Here is a 27,798-nt window from a genome sequence, read left to right on the forward strand (position 1 = left end):
GAGGAAATTTAAGAGCACTTGGGTGGCTTGATGGCACAAGGTTTCTGAACGGGTGGCTAAAAGTAAATCATCCATGTACCAAAGGACAAGAGTGTCCAGGTATGAGAATTGGCTTGAGTCTCATACTTGGGCTAATGCCTGGCCAAATAGATGGGGGCTATCCCTGAACCCTTGGGATAAAACAATCCAGGTGATTTGAGACGTTGGGTTTGAAGGATATTCAAAGGCAAACAAGAATTGAGAGTCAGGATGTACAGGGATGCAGAAAAAGGCATCCTTAAGGTCCAGCACTGTAAACCACTCTGCTTCCTCTGGTATTTGGGAAAGCAAAGTATAAGGGTTAGGTACAACTGGGTATAGAGGGACAACGGCCTCATTGATAATCCTGAGATCTTGCACTAACCTCCACTGTCTGTCGGGTTTCTGTACTCCTAAAATTGGAGTACTGCAGGGGCTATTGCATGGTTTTACTAGGTCTTGGGCTTTTAGGTCCTTAACACTCTTTTGGAGTCCTTGTTGGACTTAAGGGAGTACTGCCTTTGGTAGGGAAAGGAGGCAGAAACCTTTAGTTTAACTTGAACAGGACAGGCATTCTTTGCTCATCCATATTGTCCTTCTGTTGCCCAGACTTCAGGATTAATTCCTTCCTCAAGCAGGGGACAACAAATGGGTGTTCCTTCCCCTATGTTCAGGTATATAATGGCCCCTGCTTTTGCTAGAATATCTCTTCCTAACAAGGGAGTGGGGCTTTCAGGAATAATTGGAAAAGCATGTGAAAAGAGTAAAGTTCTCCAGTCACAGCTTAGTGACTGGGAGAAGTATCTAGTGACTGACTGTCCTAGGACCCCTTGGATAGTGACAGATCTGGAGGACAGTTGTCCGGGACGGGAGAGTAAGACTGAGAAGGCTGCGCCAGTGTCCAGGAGACAATTAACTTCCTGGCCTTTAATGGTCAAGCATACCCGGGACTCTGTGAGGGTGATGGCATGGGCTGGTGCTTGCCCTGGGCACCCACAGTCATGCTGCTGGATTATCTGGATAGTGGCTTCTGACTCAGAGGACCTTCGTCCCCTGGGGCAGTGGGCCTTCCAGTGATTCCCTTGACATAAGGGGCATGGATGAGGGGGTGGCTTACTTCTACTTGGACAATCTTTTTAGAGTGTCCTTGTAGACCGCACTAGAACCAAGGCCTATTAGGCATTTGATTTGCCCAGCTTTTCCCTTTTCCAGAGCCTCCAAATTCTGCTTGGCTGAGGGCCATGACTAAAGCGGTGGCCTTTTATCAATCCTGTTTGTCCCATTCCACCTGCTCCTCCTGATCTCTATTACAAAAAACCGAGGTTGCCAAGTTCAATGGGGTTTCTAAGTTTTGCTCTGGGCCTAAGGCAGACTTTTGAAGTTTTTTCCTAATGTCTGCAGCTGACTAAGTGATAAACTTATCCTTTAAGATTAGTCGGCCTTCAATAGAGTCAGGTGACAGGGTGGTATGCTTCCTCAATGCCTCCTTTAGTCTCTCTAGAAAGGCAGTAGGATTTTCTTCCTTTCCCTGTGTTATAGTGGACGTCATTGAATAATTCATAGGCTTCTTCCTAGTTTTCCTTAGTCCTCTAGCATGGAGGTTAGCAAATGTCTGCGGCACCAATCTCTATGTTCTGATTCTGTGTCCCAGTGAGGGTCTACACTGCCTGCTGGCCTGTGGGGAATCTCTCTTTCCTCTGTTGTCATCCTATCATTGACCTGACAGCTACCAGAGATCGCCAAACTCTCGGGCTGCAGTTATGGCGGCACTTCTCTCATTTGGGGTTAGTGTCTGATCTAGCAGTAACATTATATCTCTCCATGTCAGATCAAAGGATTGTCCTAACCCTTATAAAACATCAATATAGCCGTCAGGGTTATCTGAGAATTTACCTAGGTCTATTTTAATTTGCTTGAAGTCTGAGAGAGAAAAAGGTACATGCACTCTAGCTGGGCCGAATTATCCTCCTCTCACTGCTTGGAAGGGGCGTAATCAGGGAATATTGGCACTCTTTGGTTCATTGTTTACCCCTTTGTCTATCTCCTTTTGGACCATTTGGGTTGAAGGGGGGTCCTTATTAGTTGGGGAAGGAGTCGGGGGGATGCTGGGGTAGGGAGGTAGACTCTGAGGGCTTCCTGTAGGGCATAAATCACACTTTTTACATAATTGTGAGTTGTCTCTTAATGAAAAGAAAGTTTGTGCATATGCCACTTCATTCCATTTGCCTTCTTTTCTACAAAGGAGGTCTAGTTGCAAGATGGTGTTATAATTTATACTTCCCTCAAGAGTCCAGGTTTCTCCCCCTTGAAGAGGATATCATGGCCAGGTGGTACTGCAGAAGAATATAAGTCATTTCTTCCTTAGCGTCTGAGGGTCAAATTGGTCCCAATTCTCTAGAATACATATTAGGGGTGTTTTTGCTTTGTGGGGAACATTTCCCATCTGAAAAAAGAACACAGGGATGCCAGCACCCCTAGTCATTTTCCGATGAGCATTAGTCCTAGAGCATCCTCTATGGTCCTAATGCTTATTCCTTTCCAGGGTGTGTAACCACCCATGGACCTCTGCTTATTGGATTAGTTACTCTCACCGATGTAGCAGTCCTGCACCCCTTTTCCTGCCTTTCTTGACCACAAAGAAAGGGCCCTGGGCTGCTAGGTTCTTGTAGTCCTTTACCAGCGTGCCCAACATTGCCTTTGTGCTCAGAAGTGAGTTCTTTTCGATGGTGCGTAACCACCCATGGACCTCTGCTTGCTTATCGGGTTAGTTACGCTCACCGATGTAGCAGTCCTGCACCTGTTTTCCCACCTTTCTTGACCACACAGAAAGGGGTCCAGGCTGCTGGATTCTAGTGGTCCTCTACCAGTGTGCCCAATATTGCCTTTGTGCTCAGGGGTGAGTCCTAGAGCTGGGCTGGGTGCCTGAGTATTTCATAACAACCCAGCTGCCCCATCAAGATGCATTCCCATAAAAGCAGTTCTTATGCAAATTCATTTCAGAGAGGATGTAGGTAACCTTTTGAGTCAGGATTGAGATAGTCTTTTGATTCTGTAAGTACATTAAGGCTTGGCTGAGTGCAAATGGTTCACACGTTTGAGGAGATCAATCATTAGGCAATTTTTCTAAGTCTGCTTCCACAAGAGTCTGTATCAATTACTGAATACCCATTGTGGTTTTTTCCTCAATCACCTGGGAGGAACTATCTATCTCCTGTCCTGAAGGGAGTTCCTCTTAGGTCTGGTCGGACCTTTGTATGGTAATTAAGATTTAAATCCCCGTTGGAAATCTGTTGGGTTACAGGAATTATCAGTGGTTGGTGTTAAATTACCTTTTATTTTTTTAACAGAATAGCCCCATATTTTAAGATTTTTGAGTTAGTAAGCTACCTTTTTGCTTTTTTGACTTAGAATAATTCTGAACTGGTGAGGTGTGCTAACAATGAGGTTTCCTCCAAAAGTTACTTTTCTACTTTCTTCTGTTAGCAAAGCAGTTGCCGCTACAGATTGAATGGGTTACTGGGTTAAGGATTTTTGATAGGAAAGCTATGGGTTGTCAGTGGTTCAGTGTTTTCGGGCTATGCCCTTGTTTACAGTGACAACAAGGTAGTATTGGAGTATTATAGGATCATGGAGAAGACTTTCAATTATCAATTATAGGTTTTAAATTTACCCTTGCTTTTAGAGGAATAGGACACACGGGGTTTGTTTGTTTGTTTACTATTTTTATCTTTCTCTTTCTTTTACTCTTTGACTCCCTCTTTGTCTCTCTCTCTCTCCTCTGTCTCTCTCTCTCTCTCCTCTGTCTCTCTCTCTCTCCTCTGTCTCTCTCCTCCATCTCTCTCTCCCTCTCCTCTGTCTCTCTCTCTCCTCCATCTCTCTCTTTCTTTCCTCTGTCTCTCTCTCTCTTCCATGTCTCTCTCTCTCTCTCTCTCTCTCTCTTCCATGTCTCTCTCTCTCCTCCTCTTAGCCACAAACTTGGGGCCCTGGCAAGGGTGGTGGGGAATGGGTCTCACGTAACTGACCATGTCGAGAGTTGTATGTCTAAATTTGGAGGGACACCAGGGACAAGACTCCCTGGGTTTATAGCCTAGATGCCTAAGGACTCAACGTAGAACTTCCTTAGATCCCTTTGGAGATACAACTTGCTAGAGGAAATGAAAGTCTGAACCTTTAGTACCTAGGAGGCAGGGATCAGAGGAAGTAGATTCAGAGGTAAGGAGAATTTTGGGGCTACACTCTCAAGAAAGTCACAGGACCCAGGAGGTATGGGTCAGAAGGAAAGGTAGGGGTGCATGCATGGGCAACTGTTGAGTAGAGACTTCTGGCTGCACCATGATCTCAACCAGCTACTGCCAGGAGTTCGGGACAACAGCTTTCTGCCTCTAGTCAGCCCTCAGCTTCCCCAAGAAAAGTGAAAGTGGAAGCTGGCTCCAGGCAGACCAACGTCCCCAACCCAGAAGGGTTGAGGGTTGTTAGAAAGCCCTTCCCCAGATAGCCTCACACCTGAGTCTTAAGTCCTGCAGCCACGCAAATCGTTTTTAACTAGCTGACAGGTGCCCGGTATTTTCCTCCAGTTCTGAGGAAGGATAGGACAGAATAGCAAGCAAAAGTGGTCCCATATTACTCACTGCTTTGGAGGTCCCATCTGGGTTGCCAAAATGTTACCAGGGGGTCCTTGCTCCCCAAGCTCCCAAGATAGTGGCGGGCCGCTTCCAAAATGGCAGCGGGCAGCTTCCAAGATTGTTGCAAGCCTTGTGGTCCCTGACCTGGGGTTCTTGGCCTCACGGATTCCAAGGAATGGAATCTTGGGCCATACAGTGAGTGTTATAGCTCTGTTAGAAGCCATGAGTCACGGAAGAGAACCGTGGAACCCAGTGACTCAGCTCGATTAGTGTTCAGCTCGATTAGGACAAACCCAGGCACTTAGCTGTGCAGAAACAATGGCAAGCCTTTAGCCCAATCAAGAACCGCAATGGGCGCCTCGCTGGATCAGGAGCACAGCAGACACTCTGCCAGATCCGGAGGGATGGAAGTCAGTGAAGGATCTGCAACAGCAGCAAACATCAGTGGTGGACAGCAAGCGAAAGCTCAGCTCGAGCCGTAACAAACACGGACCAGAAGAGTGCAGCTGCAACATTTAACAGAGTGAAAACAGAGCTCCCATATAAAGGGAGGAGACCCAAAGGGGGTTGCCGTAAAAGTGATGTTTCCAAGAGTGCTAATGACCAAGAAGAACACTTATCATATAATCTAAATAAAGAAGATACAAAAATGAATTTACATTATTTGAAGAAAAATATACAAAAAAAATACAAAATGAACTATAATATAAACCTATTAACCTCTTAGATATGTTTTATTAACTTTTTATCCTTCACACTTTTCAGGAGACTGTAGTATTTCTACAGTGCGCATTAATTTTTAAGCTTATTTTATATATCATATTTATAAATTTGTTAGATAATAAAAGTTGTTACTCTAAGGCTTATAATGTTATTTGTTCCATCCTCATTTCTAATTCCTGGTTCCCAGAGCAATCACTTATGCCTCTTTCAGATATTTTCTCTGGTACTTGACTCCCCATTTCTAAATAACAAGCTTATACTGTTGTATCTTGTCTTTTTCAGATTTAGATAATATATCTTGGCTTCCTTCAAGAAAAATGAAGATTTCACTCTCTCACACCTTCACCCTCCCATTCACACCTCGCCTCCACCACGTGCTCCCAAATTGATTAGCTCATAACTTTGGGTTCAATTCATATTACTGTTCACATTTATGTCTATGAAAATAGTGTCAACAAAACCATGCAGTGCACTATAATTCCATTGCCTCTCATATAAACTTTGGGTTTTTTCCTACAGTTAACAATTGTTCACATTTGTTGCCTTAGTTCCTTATGCCTGTCATTAATTCAGTCCCAATTTTACCAAAAGATCTCTAAAACTCTTCTTAGTACAGACAAATTAATCACATGATCTGTCTGTTCCATTTTTTGTCTGCCCATATCCCTCCTAAAGCCCTCCAGGTCCTATCTGGACATCCAGCTCTGTGTACCCACTATACTGTCATCCTGGGATTGCCTTTCACTGTCTCCCTGGAGATTCTCTGTGCCTGTTTCCTGATTCAAAACCCTTATTTCTTAGATCCCATGTCTTCTCTTCTGCTTTTGGGTTTACTCTCTTATTTGGGTGGTGGAATGCGTCCTCCAGCATCTTTGTGAAAAAAGGGTATAGAGGAGGTAAATTTTATGAAACGTAGCATGTACGAACACAACTTCATGCCATACTTCAAAGGGCAGTAAACTACAGCCCACAAGCCAAATCTGACCCATATCCTATTTTCATTTATGTTGTGAGCTACAGATGGTTTGCTTACATTTTTTAAATGGCTTCAAAAATTATGCAACAAAGTTTGTATGTAGTCCATAAAAACTGTATGTGGCCTGCAAAGCCTAAACTATTTAATCTGTCCCGTAATAGAAAAAGCCTGCTGACCCCTGTTCCAATTGATTGGTAGCTTCGCCAAATGTAGAATTAAGGTTGGAAATTATTTTCCTTTAACATTTTGAAGACTTCCCTCCACTGTCTCCTGGATTCAAGACTTGCTGTTGAGAAATCCAATGCTATCCTGCTTTCCAAGTTCTGTACATTAAACCTCTGGTATCTCTTTTGAAACTTTTGAAACTTTTAGTACCTTCTGTTTAAAACTACTGGTCTAAAATTTTGTAAGGTTTTGCCATTGTGTGAATCTTCTTTTATGCCAAATGCTGATTCTCAGAGGGCCATTGATTCTGAAAATGTATGTCCTTCTAGTCTGGGAAAATAGAATGTCTTGTTTATTTGATGATTTCTTCTCTCCTGTTCTCTTTCAGAAATTTCTATTAGTTCAATGTATACCTCATAGATAAAACCTCTAGTCCTTTCTTCTTTGTAGTATACAATTTCTGCATACAATTTCTGAAAATCCTGCATACAATTTCTGCATTGCCTTTGTATCCTCCAAGTTCCTTTGCTCCTGGTAGCTGTTTTAGTCTCTGTCTTTCACGGTAAGCACCTTTCCAAAATTTGTCTCTTCCTAGACTGTCCACTCATGTTTGCAGATCAGGCCCCAGATGCAGGCTAGAAGCTCTTGATGTGAGTGTAAAGCTGGTAGACCTCACGGTTATATGGTCAGGTCCTAGGTTCCAGACCCCCAAATGGTGTCTTCTCCTAGGTAGGTCTGTTTCCCAGAGAGACATTCTGGGAAACATACTTAATCTTTCTGTCTTAAAGATGTTACTTCCCCGCACTCAACTGTGCCTATATTTGAGAATGAAGGTTCTCTCTGGTCCGACCCAGGCAGAAAGCAGATATCTGTCCTTATGCCACAATGGGAGGATAAGGTAGACGATTGAAGGCTGGGGTGGATCTAAGGACTCTTCAGACAAACTCTCAACTGGCCCTCCTGTTTTCAGGCCCTCTGGCACCCCCACCTGGAGAGGTTCTTGGCTCCTCCAGTTCCTCAGCCACTCTGGGCCTCTGCTACTGCGCAGCTTGCCTCTTACGCCTTCCCTGCATGCAGAAGACTCTGCTTGGTTTGTTACTGTTTTTTATCAGCTCTCCAGTGTCCAAAATGTTTTGCGTTTTCCCAACTATTGTCTCCTTTTGCACTCTCTTTGCTTTTGTGATTTCATACTTTGTTTATTCCTTTATCATTTTATTAGTTTTCAGAGAGGGTGGAGATAAACAAGGAATTCTATCTGTAAGGATGGTGTATCTTTGTTCTAACTGATGTGCTCGTCGTGTTATCCAGAACGAAAAGACAAGTTCATGTCCTTAAGGAGCGCTCAGTGTCATGGGAAAGGCACAGGCAGATGAATCATGTTCATACAGGTGCTGTAATGGAGATGTGTCTGAGCAGCAGAGGGTCACAGGAGAAGTATCTGCATCTAGCTGGGGAGGAACTGGGAGGGTCACTGGGATTGTGGCCAAGAGCAGTGGGGAAGGGAAAAGGCTCGGACTTATGACCATTTGGAAGGCAAGAAGGAGTTTTAGATCAAATTGTTATTTTTATTGACTCTCCTCTCCTGGGTGTAATAAAAAGCATTGATTTCTCAATGCAGGGCCTGCCCTATCAAGATGAGCTAAAGCATCACAGGTTGCACCTGGGTATCCAACATACCCAGCAGAGCTGCCTGGGGAGAGCCCTGTCCTTCCACCATTTTCTTCTATAAAACAGAAATGAATGTGAAGGTGTTATGCCCAGACCATTTATTCCCGGAAGAAGACCACCAGAGTCCAGAGTCAAAGCCAAGCGGCAAGGATCTTTAATGCAAGTTCGAACTTGGTCCCTCCGTTTCACAACATACAAGAGGGCCTCGAACAATGCGTGCGCTCGCTTTTTATAGCCCGATGAAAATAGGGCTTGTAAGGTTACAGAGGAACAGGGAACAAGGGAATTCTTTAGGTTACAGCATTACAATTGGTTAACATATTAAGTTATACATTTAGCAGTTATCTATTGTTCCCGTGCTTTCAGTAAAACTACAAATGGCGGTGTCCTTATCGGGGATTTCCCAGGATTTCCCAAGCTGAGATATATGGAGGAATGTATTTGCACTGGGCCGTGTTTGTACTGGGCCCAGGAAATTGAGAGATATATGGTGTCAAGCTGAACGTATTTGCACTGGGCCGTGTTTGTACTGGGCCCAGGAAATTGAGAGATATATGGTGTCAAGCTGAATGTATTTGCTGGGCCCAGGAGTGAGGAATGTGCCTGATTTCTTTCAAAGGCTAAATGGAAATTGCTCAAGAAAGTCAGCACCCAACAGGAGTTAGTCCTCTTAGCCCCCATTCCTTTTAAACAGGAAGAGAAAAAGAAGTAGCATGTATGTCCCATGTATAACATGGAGCTCAGATGTGCAGAAAGATCACTACCTTTGCTTTCTGTAACATTCAACTTGATCTTAAGCCACCATTCCATGAATTGTGAAAAAATGTGCCACTTCAAGGGGTTCTTGAAGTTGTAAACTTTTTAGTATTCAGCTTAGTCTTTTACAGGTTAGTTATTAATCAAGTGCATTTTTTCCTGCCTGCCTCCCCAAGAGTGCATTAAGCATCCTGGATGGCTTAGCATCCTGGCTTCCAAAACAGGGCAGCTGCCCTCACTACTTTCTAGCCAAGGGATCTGTCCTTAATCTTAGGCACTGGCATCTATCCACTGTCACTCTACTATTGAAGCTTCCTCAGCTTTTCTTGTCTCAGGCATTATATCCTTGCTGTCTGGATCTGTGCCTAGGCGCCCCCTGGTACTGCCAATGCCATTGTCCCTGGCCTTGGACTGTACTCCCTATACCCTGTATCTACCCGCTAGTAGCCCAAGTACCTGCTGACTGCTAATTCTCAGCCTCTTTCACTATTCCTCTCAAGGAGACTTAGAATTGCTGTGGATCTGTGCCATGCCCTGCCAAAGCTGAAGGAGAGCGTTCCGAAGCCCTCTCTGCTATACACGCCACATGCCATTTCTACCCTGTCAGTGCCGTTCCGTATTGGCACAGGGCAGTGCAAGGTGGTCTTCCAGAATTCCAGGTGGGAAGCAAAATATAAACTCCACTGCTCTACCATTGCCAGATTTAACTGGGCCTCTTAACTATGCCCTCCCAAACTCCAATACAAATTAGGTTTATCTCTGCAGGTTATGAGAATATAGGGAGCAGGCCTAATGCCTGTCTAAACTGTCACCACAGACATTGTCTATCAGGTTCTTCTCTGCCCTTCTGCCCATCCTTCCACCTCACCTCATCCTCAGGCCAAGAAGAGCCTTTTGTTTTCATTTTCACATTCTTTTCTTTTTACTGCTCTGTGGGCTTTAGTGAAACTGTGCGTTCTGATTCCCTGGGTTTTCTGGTTCTTGATTATTTTAAGGGTAACTTTTGGAACTTAAATAAACCTTTTCTCTCTCAATATAGCCTGGCTCTTTTAAATGAAAGCTTTAACCTTCACAAGCATTACCTCTGAAATGAGTTTCAAGAGCCAGTTGTGGGAGTCAAAAACTGAATATGACCTCCTTGCTCTCAGCTGGGTTCTGCCATCCCCTTGAAGGAGGGAGTACCTCAGCCCTCAGGAAGGACAGCCTGGGCCTGCCAGGATTACCATACATGGAAAATGCTTCCAGTTTCCAGAGGGGCAGGCTACACTCTTAGGATCAACTTTCCCATTACAACAACAAAAAGTGGTGGGCAGAACGTTTTCCACACTTCACCTTTTTTTAACTTTTATTTTGGGTTCGAGGGTATATGTGAAGGTTTGTTTTGTAGATAAACTCATGTCACAGGGGGTTTCTTGCACAGATTATTTCCTCACCCAGGTATTAAGTTTAGTGCCCATTAGTTGTTTTCTCCACTCCTCTCACTCTCCACCATCTACCCTCAAGTAGACCCCAGTATGTGTTGGTCGCTTCTTTGTGATCATGAGTTCTCATCATTAGCTTCCACTTGTAAGTGAGAACATGCAGTATTGGTTTTCTGTTCTCCTTCTCTTTAGCAAACTTCACTTTTAAAGCTAAAAAACTGAGCGATAAACACCTGTAACCAGAGAGGTTAGCAGGCTATGGGAGCACCAGAGCCACTGGTGCCCTGTGAGTACTTGCCAGAACTGCTCACTTAAGCTTTGAATCAGCAGCCGTGCAAGTCAGGAAGAATAGAATTCAGAGACTGGATCCCTTCCAAGCTGAGAGGCCTCAGAGTTGACTTCCCACGGGGAGCTATACCCTCAGGGGTAAGGTGAACTAGATCTTAATTCACCTTTTCTCCCTAATCCTAGAGAACTTCTGAGAAGCCTTAGTGCCTTAGTGCTGAGACAAGCAAAAGAAGAAAAGTGAAAGGATAAAATATCCCTAGGAAGAAGTAGCCACACATGAGTCTTTCCTCAGATTTGAAACTGGATTAGCCAAAAAAACTCAAGCCAGGAATTTGATTTCAGGTTATTCATGAGCTTTAATAACTCTAGGTGCCTGACAAAAGCAAATATGAAGTGTCTCTGGAATATCTATCTTAGATCTGGAGGATCCTTCACAAATAACTGCTCAGGGGCATTCACCAGAAAACATGCAAAAATAACTAGGCACAAAAGAAAACAATATGACTACGAACCATCAGAAAAAAACAGACAACAGAAATAACCTGTACAGACTTTGAAATTGGCATTGTATGATGCAGATTTTAAAAGTAGCATTTATCTCTAAAGAAAAAAGAAACTATAGAAAGTCGCTTACCAGATTTGATGAAAAACTCATCAGAATTTATAGAAATTATGACCAAAATAAACAAAATTAAAAGTTTATTGAAAGCCCATTAAATGTGTGCACACCAAAAACAGGATCCCAAAATACATGGAGCAGAAACTGATAGAGCTGAAAGGCAAAATAGACAAATTCGCAATTATGGGTAGAGACTTCAACACCCCACAATTGCCAATTACTGCTGCTAGACAGAACTACTGGACAGAAAATCAGCAAGGATATAGAACTAAAGACACTCAACAACAGTATCAAATTGATGTGTAATAGAACTCTCCATCCAGCAACAGCAGAAGATACATCTTTTAAGTACCTATGGAATAATCACTAAGATAGGTCATATTCTGAGCTATAAAACAATCCTGAAAATGTATGAAACGAAAGTTGAAAGTACTAAAAAGAAAAACAGAAAATCCACAATCATAGTGAGAGATTTTAACATGCCTCTGTTTGTAACTAATAAAAGAGGCAGACAAAAAAAATCAGAATGTAGATTTAAGCAAAACGATTAGTAATCTTGACTGAATGGACAGAACATTACATTTGACAACCATAGAATATGCATTCTTTTTAAGCACATATAGGACATTTACCAAAACTCACCATATACTAGGACATAAATCAAATATCAACACGTTTCACAAGATTGAATCAATATAGAGTATATTCTCTGACCACAGTGCAACTAAGCTAGAAATCAATAACAAAAAGATAACCAAAAATCACAGTTTGGTAATTAAGAAAAATACTTCTAAATAATTCATAGATCAAAACAGAAATTACCCAAAACGGGTAATAATGGAAATTAGAAAATGCTTTGAACTGAATGATCATGAAAACACTACATATCAAAATTTGTGGGATTACTTAGAGGGCAATTTTATAGCCTGAACTGTATGTAGTAGGAAAGAAGGATGTGAGGGCGATCTGGCTGCAACATCTGTCACCCCATTGATCACCAGAGTTGATTCGGTTGATCTGGCTGGCTAGGCGGGTTCCCCTTCCTCCCTCACCGCTCCATGTGCGTCCCTCCCGAAGCTGCACGCTCGGTTGAAGAGGATGACCATCCCCGATAGAGGAGGACCGGTCTTCAGTCAAGGGTATACGAGGAGCTGCACTCCTCTGCTAGAACCTCCAAACAAGTTCTCAAGGAAATAAGCAGACTGCAAATTAAGTGTAGGCGTACACCACAAGAAGTTAGAAAAAGAATAGCAAAATAACACCAGTAGAGTAGAAGGATAGAATTATTTAAAATAAGACCAGAAATTAGTGAAACAGAAAGCAGACCTTCAGTAGAGAAAACCAATATGCCAGAAGTTGGTTCTTTGCAAAGAACCAACTAATAAAATGACAAGCCTCTAGCAATATTGCCCAAGGATAAAGAAAGAAGTCACAACCAACATTAGGAATGAAAATGGGCATCACTGCAGATGGTTCAGATAAAAGGCATTAAACAGATAACAGAATATCATAAAGAACGTTATGCCTGTAAATTTCAAATTTTAGATATGATGAGCAGAATCCTGGAAAATGTAAGTGGCCAGAATCATAATGAAGAAGTGAAAATCTGAATTATAATCATTAAAGAAATTAAATTAGTAGTCAAAAATTTGACTACTGAGTCTGCTCCCACTCAGGATGAGGCACTGGAGATATTTATCACCTGCCTGAATCCAGGCTGCCAGGTGGTGAGCGTCTGTCTATATGTGCAACACCACTGCTCTCTCTTATCTAGGAATGTACCAGGTCGTCCAGGGTATCATCTCTCCTGTCAGTGACAACACAAATTAAACTCTAGCCTCACAAAACTTCGCTGGTGAGTTCTACAAAACACTCAGCAAAAAAAAAAAAAAAAAAAAACGTTGTTTTAGGCTGGGCACAATGGCTCATGCCTGTAATCCCAGCACTTTGGGAGGCTGAGATGGGTGGATCACTTGAGGTCAGCGGTTGGAGACCAGCCTGGCCACCATGGCAAAACCCTGTCTCTACTAAAAATTAAAAAATTGGTTGGGCATGGTAGCGCATGCCTGTAGTCACAGCTACTCGGGAGGCTGAGGCAGGAGAATTGCTTGAACCCAGGAAGCGGATGTTGCAGTGAGCTGAGATCACACCACTGCACTCCAGCTTGGGTGACAGAGCAAGACTCTGTCTCAAAAATAAAGTTATTTCAGTCCTAACGCAAGATCTGTTACAGGATTGAGAAAGAACTCTCCAACACTTTTTATGAGGCTAGCATAACCTTGATACCAAAACCTGATTAGGACAGTGAGAGAAAGGAAAATTATAGACCTGTCTTACTACCTAAAAAACAAATTAGCAAAGTGAACCCACCAATACACAAGAAAGGTAATATATCTTGGCCAAATAGGGCTTATCTCAGGAATGCAGTGTTAGTTTAGGATTAGAAAATTCATCAATGCAATTTACTATATTAACTGAGTAAAGAAGAAAAAAAATCGCACAATCAAGAGTTGCAGAAAAAACATTTAATAAAAGTCAACATTCATTTATGGCAGGCACTCTTAAACTAGGAATAACAGGGAATGTCTCATAACAACATATTTGTCAAGATAGACTAGGCTGGCTGCAATAATAAATCCTCTAGTTTTAGGAGCTGAACACATGAAAATGTATCTCTCACCAGATGAATCCCATGTGGGTTTAGAAGATCTACAGGGCAGTTATCATAGTGAGCACAGTCCATGTCTATCTCAAAGTACACTTTCCCATTCCAGTATCAGCACATTCCTCCCAGGTCAGTGGTGGCCTGTGCAGTCCATCTACAGCCAATACCCACCAACCCTAGTTCACACTAAAATCTCATCCTTTTGTCCTTCATCCTCAAAATCCCCATTTGGGCTAAGAAACTATATATAATTTTCATCCTCACATAGAGGGCAAAAATAGTGCCCCTGTTAATTCCTAGAGGAGGGGAAGTCATGCTGTTCCTCAGCTATATCCTGATCCTAACTGTCCACACTGCTGTATGGGACCCTTGCCTAAGCTCCACCCTCACAGCCTTTGTCTCAGCAGAGAAACCTTTCTCTCAGTGCTCCCTGGGTTATAGAAGGCTCTAGAGGAGAAGCACATGTTCACTAAGGTAGTGCCTTTACCCTTGCCTAAAGGAGCTACCCTTTCTGCCCCATGAGAGAATGCCAGAGTCTACTCCCACTCAGGATGAGGCACTGGAGATATTTAGCACCTGCCTGAATTCAGGCTGCCAGGTGGCGAGCATCCGTCTGTATGTGCAACACCACTGCTCTCTCTCTTACCTAGGAATGTACCAGGTCATCCAGGGTATCATCTCTCCTGTCAACGACAGCTATGGGAAGAAAGACCTCGCAGCTTCTCATCACCGAGTAGCTATGGCCCGGCTGGCCCTGCAGACATCCGACTGGATCCGGGTGGACCCCTGGGAGAGTGAGCAGGCACAGTGGATGGAGACAGTGAAGGTGCTGAGGTAATGGTAGTCACTCTCCTGTGTGATGACCAGGGGTCACGGGAGATGTCTGCAGAGCCTGCGGGGTAAAAGGTAGGGCAGATTGTGGGGCTGGGTTTCTGCCAGGCCTTCTCAGCAAATATCCAAGAAGCAGTTTCTACTTAGCAGGAGAGGGACCAGCAGATTCATATTCTCAGAGAGGTCCCTGAGCAGAAAAATTACAAAACACTATACTTGCAAAAGCACTTTGTAGAAACACCCAACCTTATGTCAGATGACTGTAGCACTGGGGTCTAGCACCACCACTTAGTAGCTGTGTGACTTTGAGCAAGTGATTTGACGTCTCTGAGATGTATTTCTCACTTGCAAAATGGAGACAGCAAAACCTAATGAGGATTTTTTAAATGTAAATCACTTTTCTGACCCAGAACTACATAATAGTATTCAGTAGGTGGGACCTTTTGTTCTTTTTATCATAGTCTAGGTTGAAAACTACGTCTCTAGAATAAGCTGTCTTTTTTAATTGTACAATTCCTGGGTTATGTAAACCCAGACTTTTATGGGAAATAGAAAAAAAGACTATAAATCTAGAAACAGTTACTCTGGATTATTTTTTCTTCTGGAATTTCTATTTGTATTCAGCATAAGTAATCAAACTGTTTAAAACCCCAAGCCAGCCCTGAATGTTAGGGCAGTGGGTCACTAGCTTATGTCTGCAAACTTTTAGGGGAATTGCCAGAGAAGCAGGAAGCCCCATGTCTCCTGGCTATTGGGATTGTGAGGATGGCCTGCCTCGTCGCTAATGACAACCAGCTCTGCTGGAAGGGATTGCAAATTGCTGTGTCTTTTGTCTGTTTAGAACCGCTAGGATCGGCAGTAAATGGGAGGCACAAGGGATAAGGTGGAATGATTGACAGGCCTGTTCATAATATGTTTTAGTTTTCATTTTTTACTTGTCTTCAAAATCACTTGGGAGAAAAAGGTTTACCTTTTTAGTAGAGGTAATCATTTAGTTTTTATATCCTGGTTCTTATTACTTACCTTTTACTGGGGAAAGAAGCAGCCGGAAGCATTCAGCAGTTACAGTGTTGCTTCAGAACCTGTTGCCAAATTAAAAGGAGAGCCATTATAAAATAATTGTTATGACACATGCTCTTCTTTATTTTTTTAAACTACCCATTAGTATAAACAAAGACCCATATATTGAAAATTATATAAGGAATAAATTGACACCTAGATCATCCTTTTAGAATGAGTCATTCAGTCATTTCTCATTTATCTAGGCTAAGAGAGGGGGAATAGAAGCAAGAGAATAGATAGATCATCCAACAAGTAATTTACCTTGAATATGTAGGCAGAAACAGACGCTTTCTCCTCCACCCAGTGAGAAGCACTGTAGCCTCGGACACAGGTTTTAGAGCCAAATTTACTAGCTGAATGACTTAGGTGATTTAGCCTCCCTGAGTCTCAATTTCTCACCTAATAAAATGGAAATGACATCACCCACTTCACTAGGATTCTGTGTGAATTAAATGAGATGATGCAGGCAAAACACCTGGTTTATGGTAGGTACTTAATAATGTTAGCTACCTTCCCTGAATCCCTAATGCTGGCCCATAATTTGTCCTCAAAACAGATAAGCCATTCATGGATAAATAGGAGTTGACCATAGTACTATTTATGATTACTTGTGCTTTGGCTGCAAAATACAGGAGTGAGCTAAGATTGTACTGAACGCATTCGTTTTCTTTTTAATTTTTTTTGTTTTTGTTTTTGAGATAGGGTCTCAAAAAAAAGCTCCATGGTGATTCCAATACAGGCTAGCCCACCACTTCAGCTGCCAAGTTTATGAATTAAGCTCTGTTGCTCAGGCTGGAGTGTAGTGGCACGATCTCGGCTCACTGCAACCTCCGCCTCCTGGGTTCAAGCAATTCTCCTGCCTCAGCCTCCCAAGTAGCTGGGATTACAGGCACACACCACCACGCCCAGCTAATTTTTTGTATTTTTAGTAGAGGCGGGAGTTCACCATGTTGGCCAGGTTGGTCTCCAACTCCAACCTCAGGCGATCCACCCACCTCAGCCTCCCAAAGTGCTGGAATTACAGGCATGAGCCACCACACCCGGCCTGTTTTTAATTTTTTTTTAATATCTCCTTTATTCCTGTGTTTCTTGGTGTTGGCCTGCACACTGGAATCACCCAGGGAGCTTTTAAAAGTACCCATGTCTGGGTCTCACCCCAGAGACTAGCATGTCATTGGTCTGGGTTGGGGCATCAGGATTTTTAAAAGCTACAGGGTTATTGTAATATATGGCTAGCCAACAGCTTCAGCTGCCAAGTATATGAATTAAGTTTATGATCAGTACCAAGATGCATCCAAACCAGTGGTCTCAACTCTGGCTGCAGGAATCACTTAATAAGCTTTTTCAAATGCTCACCTCCTCCCACCCACCCCAGAGATTTTGATTTGTCAGGGATGGGCTCTAAACATTGCTATTTTCATAAAGGTTCCCATATGTATTTTGTGCAACCAAAATTGAGAATCACTGTTACAGTCAACACAGTTTTATCAAATGCTGATTAAGATTTTAAAAATTATTATTTAGAGTGAGTTTCATCTCCAAAAGGTACCAACTGCATTTGTGTTTGATTACTAACACTTTCTGAAAAGTATCAAAATTGAGGATTTGTAAGACTGAAAATCCAGTTATAATTATAAAGTCAGGTGGTTTTAGAAGCATGGTAGAAATCCACCCCATCCTTTGCTCCATTTCGTTTCCTCTTGATAATGTCCATAGTGAATCTACATCATAGTGGCATAGTAACAAATACCTCTATAATGGAAATTCACTGTGGAGCTTATTAAGAATTCCTTCTTTCCCTGTAAGATTGTTTCTTTTCAATTCTAATTTTTTAAATCTAGGTCAACTTCCATGCCTTTAGGACACTTGATAACATATGTCATTCACCTTTTCTTTGTCTTGTGGGCAAGGCCTTAGTCACATGCCACTCGATGTAATCCATCATCGTCATCATCGTCATCACCCTTTCATGCATCCCTTTGCAAACGTGATCTTGTGTTGTCCTCATTTTACAGATAAAGAAACTGAGGCTCAGAGAGGCTACATTAATCACAGTCACACACAAATAAACAGGAAGTAGAGCTCCCATCTGTGGAGCTCTGAAGCCACGCTTATGGCCATCTTCAAAAACAGGGATCTGCAGGCTGGGAGCATGATGTGGCTGGCTTTACACCTGCCACAGCTACCCTCCAATCTTTCCTGAAGACCAGTGGGGCTGCTGAGGACACCAAAAACATGCCCCCAGGGTCAGTCCACAGGCCCAAGGTACCACTCAGGCAGGCAGCAAGAAGCAGTAATGGTCATGCCCCATGGAGGCACAGTGGAAGTCCCTGGCAAATGCATGTTGTATTGAAAGTAATTATTTCCACAACAAAGTTCAGAGATCCAGCTAATATTCAAAGTAGGGTCAACTTGAACTAGCACCTTCAAAGTAAGTAAAATGAGAAACACTACCATCTTTTACTGATCACCCTCTACGTGTGCCAGGCTCTTTCATGTATATCTAATAAGCTCGGCAACTCCAAGAGGTAGGTGGGTTTAGCCCTGTTTTATACGTGAGGACATGGAGATTCAGAAAGGGTTGTAAAATACTTCAAGTCCTACAGTTAGAAAGTGGAGGTAAGACTCGATCTACTTCAATCTGATGTGAGAGCCCATACCAATCCAAGGGTGAGTCCTCAGAAATAAAGTTTACCAAAATCAAAGCAGTAAAACAATAATGAAAACACTGAGTCCAGCCAGGCTCTAAGAAGACTCTGCTGAGATAATCTGGAAGGGCTTTGAACCAGGTTAAATGTATTCATTCATCCACTCCTTCCATCATTCCTGAATTCAGCAGACCTCAGGAGCATTTTCATGGGTGCTAGGAATATAAAGATGAATTCAGTGGTGTCCCTGTTCACAATCTGGTGGGAAGATAGACTAAGAGTAATGATAATAACAGTTAACATTTATTGGGCTCTTTTTCTGTATGGGCTAGTGCCAAGCATTTCAATTAATCCTCACAAAAGCTCTCTGGGGTAGGTTCTGTCGTTATCCCTCATTCTCTAGATAAAGAAACTAGAGACATTGAAACTCCAGAACTACTAGTTAGAGCTAGAATTCCAACCCAGTCTAATTCTAGAACTTAACACTGTGCCCCCTCCCAATGATATTCAGCTGCAGGCTACTTCCCCAGTGTTTGGCAAGGTAGAAGCACTTTTTCATTCATGATCTTGTGATACTCAGTGTAGATAAGACCAGCATTAACTTTCATGACCAGTTTACAGATGAGGTCCACGTGGCTCTGACAGTATCAATACTACAGGGTGTCAGGGTCATTCAAGCAAAAAAGCCTGAACTTAAACCCACCCACTCTGGCTGAAAAGCATATGCTTTTCCCACCAGGCCCTACTGCCCCCTAAATACAGCTCTAGTAAATGCATAATACATGAAGTAGAAGTTGGCAGATAAAATTGATGCAAGAAGGGGTGTATAATGATTGCCTGTGTTTGACAAAAGCATATATAGGTATCTCATGATTTGCAGAAGATTGATTGCTAAAGAAGGCAGGCATGCCAAATTTGTGAAAGTCTAATCATATTTGAAATGCCCAGTGCACTTCGTGTGTATTAACCCCTTTAATCTTCATAACCACCCATCAGAGGTGGGCACTGTCATAATTCCTCACTGGCAGATGCAGCACCATCCACGTAGAGACTTGAAATCACCCACCCAGGGTCACACAGCCAGCTGGTGGAGGAGCTGAGATTCAACCCAGGCCATCTGGCTGCAAGCCCTGGCTCTTGGCCGTCACCCTATTGCCTTCTAAAGTACTAGTTCCTAATGAGAGCAGGCAGCTTTTCTGGGAGCTAGCTGTGGGCCATGCACTGTGCCAGTGCTTCAAAATGTGTGTGTCTCCTTCACCTTCACAAGAGCCTAAAAGCAGGTGTTGTTATCCCTGCTTCTCAAATGAAAATGTGTCTTGAATTCAAGTCTGTCTGATTCTAATAGCCATGTCCTTAACCCCTACTCAACAGTGACTCCTTTTTTTTTTTTTGAGAAATATTGAAGAAAATGTTAAAAAAGTAGAAATGTACTAATTTCCCTGCCTTCACCCATGTCACATGGAAAGTAGTGGACTGTCTTGGACAGGACTCTCCGTGAAGACCCACATGGCTTTCTGTCCCAGCACCTGGCAATGCCTGCCACAGAGTAGGCCCTCGACAGTTATTTGTGGAATGAGTGAACTAAAGTAGATAAAAGCAGGTTGAGACAAAATCTGAAAATCCCTGGGTGGTTTTGAGGGCTGGAGGACAGACATACCCTGAGCCCATATGTTTACAACGCAGGCATCATCACAGCGAACTGCTCAGATCTCCACCCCAGATGGAAGGCCCAGACCATGGCAAAGCACTCTCCCCAACCCCTGCAGGTGGGTGCCGACCCTCTTGTCTGTAGGAGAATGAGATGTCAGGGATTCTGTGAGAACTGAAGCGGGTAGGGGTGGTCACAGCTGCAGAGGACTTGAGTCCAACCCTCTGGGCACAGATAAGGAATTTAAGGCCTGCCTGGTTGGGATGACACTTCTGAGGTTGAAGTTCAGATTAGACAATCTGCCACCACCCCCTGTAAATTGCTCTGCTAATTTGGGATTTTTTGCCCCAAAGAAGTTTACCTACCCTTGTGACTTGTTCTAATGACATGGATTATAGTCAGGGTCACACAGGGATAAGCTGATGAGTGCTGCTGGGTTTCTTTTAAAAGCCTTAGCCTTTTTGAATGTAAAATACGCCATTATAAAACTTGAACAAAGAGACTAAGACTTTATTTATAGCAGAATTACTCAATGGTTCACTCAAAAGAGGAAACCTATTTTTAAGGGAATTTAAAGTTGGTTTGGATTATCCTCTTAATTTGTAAGCCTAGATGTGTAAGCCAGGAAGTGTTGTCATTTCCTGGTGTTTGATAAAACCTTGTTGGCTGTGATTTCACCATGTGAGCTGTCCTGGTGTCAGGGGCAAAATGCATAACGCTCTCATGCAAATAAGCAGGAGCACCATGCAGCGGTGGGCGTGCAGATTCCAGCAGGTCATCTGCAGAATTTCCTATGGCAGGGTCTCCAGACTTTGGTTGGTGGAACACTGCTTCCAGATTAGAAGAGTTTAGGAATGCCGAGGTTTAGCACACCTAATACGGTTTCTTTACTGCAGGACTTTTTAGAGCCTTTACTATGTCCATGTGCATTGTGATTCTATAAGAAAGAGAAATACCTTGCAGTCATTCTTATCACTTTTTTAAGTATGGAACTCTTTGTTCAATATCTGTCAGTATTTTTCAGAACTAGCGCTTCCTAGAGCAAGATTGAGAAACACTCTTCTAAAAAGACTTGGAAATGCTACCAGGCCCTAAAGGTGCCATGCAACAGTCCCCAAATGCTGGCCAAAGGATCACTCACAGCAGTATCCCCTGTGCAGCTTGTTAAAAGCACTAATTCCCAGGTGTCTTCCCAGACCTTCTGAGTGGGAGTAGGGCCCAGGAATCTGGATATTTAATAAGCACTCTGAGGATATGCTTTACAGCCAGTCTGAGGGACTGTGCATGAGAGTAAGAATCTAAGAAGGAGTTACAGTACCTCCTATATAATCATCTCATATAATGTTTATTACATTCCTCTGGTCTCTCTGTCTGCCTGACCTCTCTGTTACCTGCATGGGCTCCTTCCTACCCATCCCCCATAAGCACAGTGCCCAGTACTCATTATTAGCCTCTCCCTTCTTGCTGCATCATCTCTGACTCAGCAGGCATTCTTAAAAGGATTCTACAGACACTTTCTGAGCACCTCACTGGAAGAGACTCTGAGCTCAGGCTGAGAACAGAGACAGCCAGCCCCAGCCCCCATCCCAAGCTGGAGACAGGGTATGAATGGAGGTGAGTCCAGGCATGAATTAGGAAGACTGCATGGAAGAGGGGGCACCTGCACTGAGACTTGCAGGATGACTGGATTATTGAGGTTGGAGACATTTCTGGGCCAAGGGGCAGGCCAAGGAAGGCACAAGGGTGGGAGATGGCATAAGTGTGAGGCACTCCATGCCACTGGGGCAGACTGGAGCCTCCAGTGAGAGGCAGGGCAGCCAGAGTGACTCAGGAGGGACAACACACTGAGGCTCCCATCTTCTCACACTTCGCTTCTCTGTGTATGCTTCCAGAATCCCTGTCTCAGCTTTTTGCCTGGCCTGCCCCTCCTTCCTCTTAATTCTTTGTCCCCCTATTGAAAACCTGTCTGTGAGGCCCAGTTCAGAATTCACCTTCCCTGTGGAACCAGCCCCCGCTGCTCTCATTAATATGAGCTCTCTCCCTCTGCCAAAGCCCACTCCAGGTTCTTTCCCGATTCATTTTTCTAGGGGCTACCAACTTACTCCGCTTGGCCCTATATTGTTGAGGGCCTCTTTCTCTCTTTTCAGACCCTAAATCCCACTCATCTTGTTCTATTCTAAAGTAACTATTTTTTAAAAAAGGAAGTTTACATGAAATGAAAACTGTTTTTCAGTTTACCAAAATATATCAGGGACTTTAAAAGTCTTTGCACTCTGCCTGATAAATTCCCATTCTAGGAATCTGGCTAAGGGAATAATTAGAGATTGGGACAAAGATTTATGCAGAAAGATGTTTATCACAACAGTTTTTACAATGGCAGGAAGTGAAAGCAATCTCAATGTTTAAATATAAAGGAAAGTGTACGTAAGTTTTACTGTATACATAGGATAAAGAAACTACATAAAAGGTTTTGATGGTGTGGAGAAACGCTTATGAAGGAAGTGGAAAAAATCAGGATACAATACTGCGTATAATCTCAAGTATATAAAAATATGACTATACTTTCACATCTGTTTGCATGTCTAAATAGAAAAGACTAAGGAAATACACTAAAAACTGATGGTGTTTTGTTGAAAGCAGAATTATTGTTGTTATTATTTCTGCTTTAAGTACTTACATATTTTCCATATGTTCCATAATGAACACAGTTTGATGTTTGTAATTGGGGTAAAATGTAGAGCAATTAAAAACAGGAAGGTGGAATTTTTCTCAGCATAAGTTTGGCTTTTGATGAGATGGCATGTGTGTTACTAGTGACATATTTCTAAAGGACCATTTTGTGTGTTGCGTATTCTATTGGTGTGCTGTTATACTCTGAGGTTGCAAATTACATGATGAACTCAGCAATTTCTGGCTGCCAGAGCCTTGCTTTGCCCATCACATCTGTGATTTGCAGGCCTCCTTGGGCTCACCCAGAGTCATATGGATTGCTACATTCTGGGCTGCTTGGGTGTGACACTTTGGGATGGATGATGCTTCCAGTTCTTAACAGCTGACTCTGTCTGTCTTTTGTGAAGGTGGCCCCCGCCCATGGCTGATGGAACTGAGCACAGCTTAGCCACATTCAGAGGATTCCCTCTCCCAACAGAGCAGGCCCTTTATCTGTTTCCGTTTTATACTGAATGTTCCAAGGTGGCCTTGTATGGTAAATTTAGGTGCTGCCTGTCAGATGCTTCATCTCTCTTGTCCTGTTTAGACCCAGAAGTCCCACATTTCTGAGTGTGTCTGTGAGGTACCATGACAGACATCGCTGTTGGTGGCAGTGTTCACATGCTGCACCAGACAGGAAATTTACATTGAATTCTCTCCATCGCTCAATTCCCATAACTTCCAAAGAAAGCTTTACTATCCCCATTTTATGGCTGAAGAAATAGGCACATAGGCTAAGTAATTTTCCTGAGGGTACCAGCAGATTTAAACTTGAACCCAGAGCTGACTGACCTCAAGATTGGTGTTCTTTGATCTCACAGACTTAGGACAACCAAACTTTCAAAGATCCTAGTGGCACTTCCCTCACAGTCTATGTAAATTTCAGCTTTATCTGCCTTTCAAAACCCTTAGCTACTCAAAGGTAGAGCACACTGCCCCCAAAATGCCCATGGACATCCTGTTTGTTTATGTGTCTGTATCACTGTTAGGAGAAATCATATTGATTTCTTTATACTACACCCTGGAGTTACATACTTTGGACTTGGATAGAATCACTCAGTCTAAAACTTCTGTAACCTTGTTGTAAATGGATTTGGAAGAGATGTGTGAATGCCTTTGTGAGCCCTGAAGACAGGACTGCCAGGAGTTGGAGGTCTGAGGCCCATGTTGCCTGAGAAGTGATCTATCACATGGTATTGTCATCATGGAATAACAGGCACCACCAGCCTCACAGATATGCCTTTGATTTGGGGGGCAGGGGAGGTGTGGGCACTTGTTCCTTCTAGGCAAGGCTCAAAGTGAATAGTATTCCTTACTGTCATTGTTAATGAATCAAACAGTACCAAATATTGAACCTGACATGCAGAAACTGTCCCCACAAAAAAATCTATTGGAAAAAGAAAGCGGTATCTTCTCTGTTCTCTGACCTGTAGGAAGAGAGGGGATGTGTCCCAGGCCCCAGCCGAACTTGGAATGAAATGCACATCATAGTACCTTCCCCATAGGAAGATCACATAAAACTACCTAATTGTTTGAAAGACCAAACATAGTTCTTTATACTACACTGGTTGGATAGATAACAAATTGGAGTAAAACTTCACAGATGCAGAGCAGTTCAAATACACATTATGTTGTGAGCAATGGGACCAGCCCAAATTAGTGAAAAGTGTGTTACTGAATAATTGTTAAATGCAATTTTATTGGTTTAAAAAGGCCAGACACTGGGAGATAATTCATAAATGTTGAGTGGGTGTTTCTATGAATAGAGTGGTAGATAAATGAGTAAATGGATAAGTGAATGAATAAATGAAGCGTAATATCCTCATTTTAAAGTTGAGATCGCATGAGGGGTATTGAATGGCAGAACCAGAATTTGGATCTAAGGTGTCTGGATCTAGAGTCTTAGTTTGTAACCACTAAGAGTTCATACATGCATGAATGAAGGAATGTTTGAATATCATTTACTAGACCAGTATTATGCCGCTAGAGCATCTGAAAAGTGTGTTTCTGTGATTGCATATGTTGCTTTAAATGAGTCCAGAGCTCATCATCTCATGGAAACTGAGACCCAGAGAAAGAAAGGGCTTGGCTCCGGCCGCACAGCAGCTTGTGTCCAATTGAGGCCAGGACTCAGACCTCTCCATGACACCTCCAGCCTCTCACTTTCCAATCCACAGTCACTCCAGTGTTTTTGTGTGAACTCATCTCTCTGGTCCATGTTTGGATTCCTTCAAAGGTTCCACCTTAGAGGATCCCAAAATGACCATTTACACCAAGTTTTTCCCCAGTGTGGTAGCCCTGGAGCCTCTACTTACTGAGACTTTGTGTGACTGACAGGTGCCAGTGCTCTGGGACCCCAGTCTTTGCCATCTGCTGAAGCTGCGATCAGCTTCTGGAAGAATCAGAGACCCTGCAGCTTGTTTCTAGCACAGACTTGGATTTTCTTTGCTGATTAGCTCACCAAGAGGGACACAGATAGTGCCAGGAAAATCAGTCTGGGTCTCTAGGAAGGACTTCTCCAGTATAATGCAAGTACAGATTCCCACCAGCAGGTAGCAGCAGAACCCAGCAGTTACCCACCTGGAGGATGGCTGCCTGGGTTTGACTCCTGACTTCTCTGCCTAGCTGAGTGACCTCAAGCAAGTCACTTATCTATCTCTGCCTCAGTTGCCCCCTCCATAAAATGGGCACAACAATACTCACCTCATAAATTGTTCTGGGGTGCATATGGTATTATCCACATAAACAGCTTAGTAGTAGTGCCCATAGTAATCTCCCAATAAATGTTATGTATTATTTTATTATCACAATTAGCATTCTGTTAGAACACATTCCAAAGGATTATCCACATTAAGCATTGTTCTAGAGCTTTGTTTTATTGGAAACTGCAATGAAAAGGCCACCAGCTGGAGTCTTAGAGACCTTTTGGTTATCCAAAGAGCCTTTATAATTCATCTTTATAGTGAGATTTTTATATAAAAGTGCCAGGTACTAGTTCCTAGTAACACAAGAGCTGAAATGGATTTCAAATAGGGCAGTGACTTGTCCAAGGCCCACAGCTTGTTGGTCTCAGGGCTTTCAGAACCTTACCTTCCATCAGAAGACACAGTACTGGGTACAGCACAGCCCTTTAGAGCACTCTGCCTTGGTCCAAAGCAACCACAGACAGACTTCTGTTAGAACACTGAAAAAACAAAATTCGTATTAGTTGGCACTTTTCCATTATTAAACAAAAGGTGTATTGATTAAGTCATTACTTACAACTGTATTCCCTGAAATAGCTGCAGATTCATTTACACGCTTTTTCTTTTCAAGTCATGAACATAGAGACAGAGTTCTCGATACATTCCAAGAAAAGCATTTTGTGAGACTTTCCAACAGAATATGATGTTGTCTTTCCTGGCAGTGACCCTTCTGTAACTTTACTGGGTCCATCCTTGTTTTTGCAGCTGTGCCTGAGCTGAAGCTTCTCTGCGGGGCAGACGTCTTGAAGACCTTCCAGACCCCCAACCTCTGGAAGGATGCGCACATCCAGGAAATAGTGGAGAAGTTTGGCTTGGTGTGCGTGGGCCGAGCAGGTCATGACCCAAAAGGGTACATCTCAGAATCTCCCATCCTACGGATGCACCAGCACAACATTCACCTGGCCAAGGAGCCCGTGCAGAATGAGATCAGTGCCACATACATCAGGCGAGCTTTGGGCCAAGGGCAAAGCGTAAAGTACCTGATTCCCGATGCTGTCATCACCTACATCAAGGACCATGGCCTCTACACCAAGGACAGTGCCTGGAAAGGCAAAAGCACCCAGAGCGCTGAGGCCAAGACAAGCTAGGGAGGGGGGACTCATGACCCACACCTCCTCCAGCAAGCTCTTGCTGAGGATAGGGCTGTTAAGGTTTCTGTTTTACTTTGGTTTTTGCTTCTCCATTTTTCATTTGCTTTATTTCTACAATGTTTCTACTTCTGAGGAGTCTTCTGTCCCAGGAAGAGATACCTTCTTTGCAGGAGAGGAAAGGTCTAAATCACAAGGATAGACATTTATCGAAGAAGTTAAAATGGTGTGGCAGGTCATTAGGATTAGGCAGAATCTCTCAGAGCTGCTGGACAAGGAGGCCTACTTATTTTGTGTGGATGGTAATTATGGCGTGCACACTGAATGCAGTTCTGAGCATGGCAGGGGCCCCTGAGGGTCAGATCAGAATTGCCCACAATGCGTTTTTTAACTAGGACCAGGTGCAGCATGCTAGTCTTGATTGGAAAGATTTGACAGGATGCTAATTACTGAACAGTGGGTTTTTGTCAACGCCCTGGTTTCAGAATATGAACTGAGGAGTCAAACAGTTGGAAACAACACATTGCTGATTTACATTGGATCTTGCCTTACAAACCATTGTCTGCCTGCCTCACCAACCTTTCATAAAATTTAAACAAAACTCTTTCTACGTAGTGATCCTCAAGCAGTATTTTTGATATAGCAAGTGTCAAACTTGCTATAGTATAAAAGCCGGGGCTCCTGGTTTCCAGGTTTCTAAAAAGGAACTGAGGTAAAACAGATGCCTGACTGTTTTAAAGGATCTTTTTTAATGTTTTATGACTGCCTGTCTGTTTGAATACTGGCAAGGGGATAAATAATAAATTGACATCAAAAAGTACTAATGAAAAGTTTCTCTTTTTTCTTCCTTTGTTATATTATTAATGCCTGATGTACCAGCTGTTGCTCTTTCTTTTTAGCTGCTCCATGAAATTTGCTACTGTTCCAATCGAACTGGCATGAATTTAAAAGTTTGTGTTTCCAGGTAGTAGGAATGGAGGAAGCAATTGCTTTTTGGTGCCACACAAATGACCTTCTAAAAGAAAGCACTGGGCCGATAGCTCTTTTCAGGTAGGTCTCTGAAATATTAGAATAGGGGCCTTATGTGCATGCAGGATTTGTCATTCTGCTCCCAAATTAGGGAAAGGTTTTGATTGGCCTAATTCTG

General features: G+C 43.0%; 1 protein-coding gene across 3 annotated transcripts in view; it reads left to right on the top strand.

Moving 5' to 3' along the window:
* The window catches only part of NMNAT3 (nicotinamide nucleotide adenylyltransferase 3), a 116,108-nt gene extending 88,637 nt beyond the window's left edge, over positions 1–27,471 (top strand). For 2 of the 3 annotated variants that reach the window (XM_011958115.1, XM_011958114.1), the window contains exons 2-4: positions 14,572–14,755; positions 20,146–20,228; positions 26,269–27,471. In XM_011958115.1, coding sequence (XP_011813505.1) covers positions 14,574–14,755; positions 20,146–20,228; positions 26,269–26,651 — 648 coding nt within the window. In that variant the 5' untranslated portion in view covers positions 14,572–14,573 and the 3' untranslated portion in view covers positions 26,652–27,471. The remainder of the gene's footprint in view (positions 1–14,571; positions 14,756–20,145; positions 20,229–26,268) is intronic. The other variant, XM_011958116.1, reaches the window with a different exon arrangement.
* Positions 27,472–27,798: the final 327 nt, after the last annotated feature.

The sequence above is a fragment of the Colobus angolensis genome, unplaced genomic scaffold, assembly GCF_000951035.1.
Source record: "Colobus angolensis palliatus isolate OR3802 unplaced genomic scaffold, Cang.pa_1.0 Scaffold46, whole genome shotgun sequence".
Taxonomy (NCBI): Eukaryota; Metazoa; Chordata; class Mammalia; order Primates; family Cercopithecidae; genus Colobus; species Colobus angolensis.